This window comes from Cinclus cinclus, chromosome 10 (assembly GCF_963662255.1).
Source record: "Cinclus cinclus chromosome 10, bCinCin1.1, whole genome shotgun sequence".
In the NCBI taxonomy this organism is placed as follows: Eukaryota; Metazoa; Chordata; class Aves; order Passeriformes; family Cinclidae; genus Cinclus; species Cinclus cinclus.
This window is the reverse complement of record NC_085055.1, coordinates 20,478,452-20,486,715: the sequence shown is the minus strand read 5'-3', so window position 1 is coordinate 20,486,715 and position 8,264 is coordinate 20,478,452. Positions and strand designations below refer to the sequence as shown.

The 8,264-nt window shown below is 53.8% G+C and overlaps 1 protein-coding gene across 3 annotated transcripts in view; it reads right to left on the bottom strand.

Moving 5' to 3' along the window:
- Nucleotides 1-742: 742 nt before the first annotated feature.
- EPHB1 (EPH receptor B1) overlaps nt 743-8,264 on the bottom strand; it is a 43,340-nt gene continuing 35,818 nt past the window's right edge. For all 3 annotated transcript variants that reach the window (XM_062499289.1, XM_062499287.1, XM_062499288.1), the window contains 7 exons: nt 7,084-7,206; nt 5,762-6,009; nt 5,275-5,490; nt 3,085-3,234; nt 2,369-2,562; nt 1,745-1,900; nt 743-1,432 (listed from right to left, as the gene is read on the bottom strand). In XM_062499289.1, the coding sequence (XP_062355273.1) occupies nt 1,324-1,432; nt 1,745-1,900; nt 2,369-2,562; nt 3,085-3,234; nt 5,275-5,490; nt 5,762-6,009; nt 7,084-7,206 (1,196 nt within the window). In that variant the 3' untranslated portion in view covers nt 743-1,323. The remainder of the gene's footprint in view (nt 1,433-1,744; nt 1,901-2,368; nt 2,563-3,084; nt 3,235-5,274; nt 5,491-5,761; nt 6,010-7,083; nt 7,207-8,264) is intronic.

Here is an 8,264-nt window from a genome sequence, read left to right as displayed (position 1 = left end):
AGCAGAAAAATACAGAGCAGGACAGACAGATGGACAGAGACACATGAGACACTTGGACCTACCTCTGAAGCCATGAAACCTAAGTCCATAAATCAATTATCAAAATCCTTAGGTCCACAAGATGGGGGAAAAAGTCCTCCAAAGCCATCTTCCAGACATCACTGAGGCCCTGGAGGCCTGAGCAGTCCATTTCCCAGAGCATCTCTCCTCCTCCAGCAGCCACCAACCCAGTCACAGCCACGCGGTGGCTCCTCCAGTCCCTTCCCATCCCCGCCGCACCGGCCAGCCCTCGGCATCCTACTTCCCACATGCAGGATGCTGAGCACTTCCTTCATCACCGGGTGCTTCCCGGCTGCCCCCGAGGGCTGCGGGCACAACCCCTGGCCCCCTGGGCTGGGGACCGGCCGGCCGCTGGCTGCAGGGTCAGCGCTGGTCCTCGGTCATGGACAAGCAGTGAGTCCACGGAGGGTTGACAACATACACAGGCGCACGAGCGCGCACACACACACGGGAACACCTCTTTCCATTTTCCAGGATGGAGAGTTTGTGTTTTTTTAATCCTTTTTTTTTTTTCCTTTTTGCAAAAAAAATGCAAGCAAAAGAGAAAAAAAAAACAAAAACAAAAACCAAAACCCAAGGTTTTCTATTGAAGGTACATCTCTTCTTCAATATGAAGACATTAACTGGATTGAGTCGGATCCCCCATGCAGTGGTCAGTGAAGTCCTTTGGTAGTTGCCGGAGCGACACCCGGGTGGGATGCCAAGGAGCTGCAGAGACATCTGAGGACACTTCCACCCAGTCCATGAGCAGAGAGGGGAGTGGGGTGAGCCGGGAGGGCCACGGCAGGGAAGAAGGGCAAAAGAAGAAAAAGGAAGGTGGTTTCTCCAGACAGGATGCTCCATCTTGTGCCTCTCCCTTCCCCAACAGCCCCTTCCTCGTTCTCAGTTTCAACCACTGCTCACTGGTGGCAGGATTGGAGTCTGGTCTCTAGGATTTGGGTTTGCTTCCCCAACACACATTGGTTTGTCTTCATTGTTTTTTTATGATTTTTTTTTGTTTCGTTTTGCTTTTTAAATATATGATTTGTACATATTTATACGTATTTAAATGCTGTCCCCCATGACATTGGTAAGTGTGCTTCTGTTGATGAGGAACGGAAGTCACCAGTCAGAGGTGAGTCCCAGGAACATCCTTTGGCTGCAGCGGCAGTCCCCAGGCAGCAGTGGCTCCTCTCCCAGTGCTGCCCTGTGTCAGTTCCTCCCCTCCCACCTCTGCCCTCCGCTGCGTGCCCTCCCCGGCCCCTCCCCATGGAACAAGGGACGTCATGCCATCGAGGTTGGAGACTGGCTCATCTGTACTCGCATGGACTGGACACTGTTCAGGATCTTCTTCTGGTGCCCAGCCAAAGTCACCCCTATTCTCAGGAGGTCTCTGGAAGACAGACAGACAGAGGAAGGTCAATGGGCAGCTGAGGGTGGTGAACCTCTTTTGCTGTTACTGAGGGAAGTGAGGGAGATAAGCTCAGCTGGAACATCCACAGAGCGCAAGTATGGCCCCATAAGCACCACCGAGAGCAGGGAAACACCCACGCATTGACCCCCAAATAGTGAATGTGGGCACCTCCAGACTTTGGGTGACCAATGTGGGGGATGCTCACACCTGTCCTTTGCCCTGAACTGACCTCCCCATCTCCCCAGCTGGGCAGCACCCTGTTTTCGGGTAGCCCTGGCATGGCCAACTCACTCGGACGTCATCTGGGCCACCAGTTGCAGGGAGGTGAAGCCAGCGGTCAGGAAGCTGTCCCGGTACTGGCTCATCTTCACAGCACTCAGCCAGTCGTCTACTGAGGTAAAGGCAGTGAAGTCGGGGATGGAGCGGTCGAGGAGCGGCTGAGAAGGCCTGAAACAGGACACACCGCTGGGGACAAGCCTGGCTGGCACCGAGGGGCTGCCCTGCCTGAGCCTGGCCAGCACAGGGACACACTCCCCAGTCCACCCCGGCACCCTTGCGCTCCCCCCAGCACACACCCGTGGAAGGCCACGAGGAAGGCCTGTCCCATGGGAATACTGCTGAGCCAAGCAGTGCTTTGCAGGCTCACACATTGTATCCCAGCTGCGGGAGCCACAGGGATGAGGCGTCAGCAGGGCAGCCACTGCACCCAAATGGTCACACGCCATAAAGAATCAATAGCAAAGAATTACTGCTGTTGCTTGGCTGAAAACCGCATGTTCTTTGTCTGACTGTCAGGCAGAGCCAAGACAGAACCCGCTGCCCCCGCCTAAGGATTTCTGAATTCTGGAGCCGCGCCGGGAGCCTTTCCCCACAGCTGGGACGGTGACAGGGAGCATCCCCACACCCAGCACTCACACAGCGGTGATGGTCGCCACAGTTTTGAGGCTTGCCGGGTTGCGGATCATTTTGTCGAGGGTGTTGACGATCTCGGTGAAGCGCGGGCGGGTGTTGCGGTCCTTCTGCCAGCAGTCCAGCATCAGCTGGTGCAGGGCGGCCGGGCAGTCCATGGGCGGCGGGAGCCGGTAGTCCTGCTCGATGGCATTGATGACCTGAGCATGGATGAGGACGGATGAGAGACGGGCAGAGTGGGTGAGGGACTCGGGGGACTCCCCGAGCTGCTTGTGCAGGCAGAGGGGCTGCAGGCAGCCGCGAAGGCACGGCCAGCCCGGCTGATCAGCAGCCAAGGGAGCGGGAGGAGCCGGGTGCTCTCCGAGGTTAATCTCCGCTCTGATGCTCCGCGGCTGCAGTTCCTCCCAGCGGAGAGCTGCCACTCATTATCTCGGCGGATCTCGCCGGAGTACAGCAGTCACACTTCCAAAGCTCCTTCCCCGCTCGTAAACCCTCTGAACATTTTCAAAGGCTCTGCAGCTTGCTCAAGTCCAATTACCAGCCCACTGGCTTTTCTTCCCAATTTCCCTCCTTGCATCCTCTCGCTCACCAGCCTGTTTCATCTCCAAACCGAATGCTCCTGAGGCTCCAGGAAGGAGCAGAGAGCCCCTCAGGCAGAGATTTCTTTTGGGAATGAGCACCCCCTGGCCCCCAGAGCAGTGTGGATGACCCCCAGTGCTTACATCTTGGTTGGACATGTCCCAGTAGGGCCTCTCCCCGAACGACATCACCTCCCACATGACGATGCCGTAGCTCCAGACGTCGCTGGCCGAGGTGAACTTACGGTAGGCGATGGCCTCTGGTGCCGTCCACCTGACAGGGATCTTCCCACCCTGCAGAAAAAGGGCCTTCAGCTGAGAAACCTCTCTCTGGGCAGAGGAGAGGAGCTGGGGCCATCCCACATACCCCAAACCATGGAGTGCCCACCAAGGAGTGGGCAGGAGGCACCCGATGGGACGAGGAGGCAGGAGCCAAAAACAACCGCATGAATGTATCTTGTACCTGCCTAAAATGGCTTAGCTCAACAAAACAAATGGGTTTATGCAAGGATTTACCCCACTGACTGACACCACCCCACTCCAGCTGCCCTGCAAGACCCAGCACATCAGCAGCCTGTCCCCAGGTCCCTTCCCAGAGAGTCACCAGGTGACAAGGCTAAGCACGACTGGGCTAGTGCTTGTCACAGGTAAGGAGCCACAGGCATCCCCCCATCCCTTGGCCTTCAGTGGAAACAAGGTTGAACTAAAAGCATCCTCTACAGATTCATCAGGGCTCCCACAGTTGCCCGAAGGTTATTTCCAGCCCTACTTTTGGAGTGGAAGGCAAAAAGCACTGGTGTAGGATCCTTTTCTCCTAAAGGTTCAAAATCAGGCTCAACATTTCAAGCCACCCTGCCAAGCGAGGGCAGCTCTCAGGGCTGAAGGCCATGCCAAGGGCGCAGGGATGTGAGGAGGGGCAGCATGCACAGAGGGACTGCTCCCTGGAAAAGCTCCATAAAATAACCACCAAAAAAGCCAAAGGATAAGTAAAACCACAGACATGCACAGGAATTTTCTGGGGGCAGGACTGCATTGTAAATCATTTAGCACAACCATTTTCCGTAGCCTTTCCGAGGACGCGTCAGCCGCTCTTGAAGGATGAATGGCAAAAAATTTGATTTGAATAACTACAAATGGAGAAATTAACTGCTAGGTTGTTTTTCCTGCCTTTTCCCCAGAGCGAAAAGCCTGCTGTGGGAGGCAGAGTGATGCAATCGCAGGCACAGCATCACTTCCCAGCTGCCAGGGAGATCTATTATGGCCTAAATTAAATAAAAACACAGATGAGATAATCTCTTTTTATCTCTGAAGGTGGGGAAAAGACTAATTCATGCCTCATCTCAGCAGCTACTGCTGGGGTCTTTGAAGGAAAAATAAAAGCTGGGTGTCTGCACAAAGACTGCTGCCTGCAGGAAGGGTCTGGGCAGGGAGTGGGGCAGGTCTGGGGGGAACAGGAACATCCCATTGAGCAGGGGAGAGACAGTGAGGGGCTGCAACTGGGCCAAAACATTGGCCCAGCCTTAAAAGCATGTCCCTGGCTTTCCCATTTTGGCAGCTGGAGCCAGTCCTGGCACTTGGGCACAGCTCAGCAGCCCAAGGAACTGCTTTGGCAGGGGCTGGTGCAGCCTTGTGCCGGCACCCACCAAACACTCTTCTGATTGATCCATTAGATGAGGCCAGTGAGTTCCTCATCCCTTTCCCCTCTGATCATCCTTAACACCACTCAGGGGCTCACAAGCAGGACAATGGCTGTGCTGGGGAGCTGGGGGTCCCCTGGGGTAGCCAGAAGCAGGGGGAGAAGAGAGCTGCCATTACCTACAAATGAGTTAATTAAGGAGGAGAAGGATGGCTGGGGAATGGCAGAGCTCCCGTTAGGCTTGTCTCTTTAATTTATGCTTGGAACAAGTTTCCAGCAGGGAAAAGCAGACGAGACCTGGAGCACTGGGGGAAGGGGAGTTAAAACACCATCACTGTGCTGCCAGGAGTTGCTGTGATCCCCCTGTCTCCTCTTCCTGCCTCTCCAGGGACTCCTCTGTGCATCCTTCCTCCACAAAGGAGAGAGAAAAAGCTTATCTGGAAACTGCAGAAGGCAGAAAGGTGCTTAGGGAGAAGGGAGGTGGAAAACTTCTAAAAAAGGAGGAAGAGAAAGTAGGGGAAAAGGGATCATTTGTGGAAACCACAGCCAGGACCTCTGGGCCATGAGCCTATGCGGTAGGAACACTCACAAGGTACTCCCACCCATACCAGACTGCACATCCAGCACCCTTCTCTCAGGTTCAGCAGGTGCAGGGCAGGGAATTCTGGGCAGGAGAACATCCTGTGGGAGGTACCTACCAAGGAGCTGGTGTAGGTGGGGTCAGACGTATCATCCTGCAGGTAGCGCGAGAGGCCGAAGTCGGACACTTTGCACACCAGGTTGCTGTTGACCAGGATGTTCCTGGCAGCCAGATCTCGATGCACATAATTCATCTCTGCCAGGTACTTCATCCCAGCAGCAATCCCTCTGAGCATTCCCACCAGCTGGATCACTGTGAACTGCCCATCGTTTTGCTGCGAGCAGAAAGAGCAGGGTGAGCATGCAGATCCCACAGTGGGACCAGGGCCACTCACCCTGATCTCAGGAGGAGGCTGCACCTCCCCAGAGGACTTCAGCTGCTCCGCTGGATTACAGCAGAGGCAAGCACCCCAAAACACACATTTTGGAGACGTATGGCACACTCCAGCCAGCTCCCAAATTAAGCAAACAGGCTGGGATTTACAAACGGGACACCAACATCTCATTCCCAAATCCCACAGCCCATGTGGCCCCGCCTGGCCCTACCCGCAGGAACGAGTCCAAGGCCCCGTTCTCCATGAACTCTGTGATGATCATGACTGGCCGGCTCTTGGTGACCACCCCTTCGAGGCGAATGATGTTGGGGTGGTCGAACTGCCCCATGATGCTGGCCTCGCTCAGGAAATCCCGGCGCTGCTTCTCCGAGTATCCGGCCTTGAGAGTCTTGATGGCCACGTAGATCTCCCGCTTGCCTGGCAACTTCAGGCGCCCTTTATACACCTCTCCAAACTCCCCTGCGAGCACAAGGTGGAAACATTTAGCTTGGAAAAGACTTCCAAGATCACTGAGTCCAACCTTTGATCAATAAACACCAGAGCTACCGCCTCTTCCTCCTTCTCCTCCACACTAAACACTGCAAAGAGCAAGGGGTCCTTGCTCAGCTGAGAAATGGCAGCCAATTCATACTTCAACAACTTCTGTCCACCTGTCCTCTTTAAAAGGGCCAATGTCTGCTACTGGGGACATGTTTAGATTTGCAACCTTTTCCAAGGTGACAGAGCCCACCATTGACACAGGCAGAGGCTGCAGCCAGCTGTGCAAACCCCCACAAGGAGGATATGCAGGCGAAGTGCATCCACATTTAAGGACTACCTCAAGTATCAGGTGTTGGTGTTGTTCATCTTGGCTGCCTTTTTGCACAGCACTTATCTTGGGGTGGGAAATAATTGGGCTCTCTGATTTAAAATACAGAGAATGAAGGAGAGCTTTCACTTCACCAAAGCAAAATTTGCCTGAGGAGGGATTACATTTAAACCATGTTTGCAGCCACTCTGCCTTGATGAGCAGCAAAGGGCAGGTGAAACATTGCTGAACTTGATCCCAAACAAACTGACTCATTGCTTCCTCACAGCTTCCCCTCCCTGGCTTTTCACTTTCTCCTCCAAGAGTATGACACAGTTATTTAAAAATGGCAGTAGAACAGCACAGAGCACACACACACACACACACACACACGCATGTGTGTGTATATATACATATGTAGGGGAATATGACACAGTGAGATGGGGCTTTTCTTATTATCTCAGGGAAAAGCTACATGGAAAATCCCAAGAGGCCCCATGATCAGCCAGTGAATACATTCCTGGAACACTTCCCACCTCAGAGGAACTCTGAGACCATAAAACAACCTCATGTCCACCCTAACCCATCACAAACCCAGGAAAGGCTGATGTTTCAAGGCTTCATTGAGGCCTTTCAGGTGAAGGAGCATGCATGCTCCCCCACAAAGTTGCTCAAGGTAGGTGCACAGCCACACAGGAGCAGCAGACAGGGCAGGGAAGGATGGGCAGCAGGACAGAGAGACCCACCTGCCCCAATGACTTCTTCAATCTTCACAAAGGACACATCGATCTCCTTGGCGAACTCTCGGACGGCTTCGTTGGGATCCTCATAGGTGAAGGGGTCGATGTAGATCTTCATCCCTGGAGACCCTTGTTACAGGGAAGACAGGAACAACAGCAAAAGGGAGAGAATTACAGAAACAGAGTTAATAGAATTGTTTGGGTTGGAAGGAGCTCAAAGTTTATTCCATACCATCCCCACGAGCAGAAACACCTTCCACTAAACCAGTTTGCTCCAAGCCCCATCCAACCTGGCCTTAAACAATGCCAAGTACAGTGGATCACCATGGCCTCTGGGCAGCCTGGAAAACCAAGAGTAGTTGTGCCATGGCCAAGAACTGGAGACCCTTCTGTCCTCACACTCTCCAAGTGGCTGCTATCACTGTACTCACCTACACTACCTCCACAGACCTCTATCCCCTTTATTATCCCCTTTGGGGCAACAACTTACCCAACTCTACCTTCTACCTCCTCCTTTCCCTCTCTGCCCTCCGCTCCTCTACCATTATCCTTCCTCTTCCTCCTCCACAGCAATGGGAGCAGTTACAGACTTGAACTACAGCACGCTGGCTTTACAGTGATGGCTTTATAAGGCTCCACACGTTAGTGAAGAAATATTTATTTACCCAAAAAGGCCTCTGATGGCTTTGTGGAGGCTACTAAATTGACAGAGTGCAGCAATTATAACCAACAACCTGTATGCATCTGTGAAATACGACTTGGCCTGATGCTGGGACACACGTGCAATCCCTCAGCTGGGGCAACGTGTGGTAGCAGGATCTGGCCATGCTGCAGGGACATGCAGAAAGTGGGCTCTTGCCCTTTTCCAAGGGGGAAAAACGAAAACAGGTCCCCAGATTTCCCAAATGGCTCTGCAGATGTCACGTTTGGATGTCAGGGGCTGACAGAGCTGCTAAGGGGCACAGTGGTGAGGCACAGTGAGGTCACAGGGCTCAGCGAGACACTGGTGTGGTACTGCCACCCAAAAGGGACCTACAACAGGCTGTGGTGTCCTCCTGGGGGGGAGAGAGGGGGGGAGCCAACTTCCTGTGCCATTTCTCACCCCAAAAGGGGACTATGGATGGCATAGCAGCCCCTCAAGGTCATCTCAGGAGGGACATTGCTGCCTGGTGCCCTCCCCAGGGCAC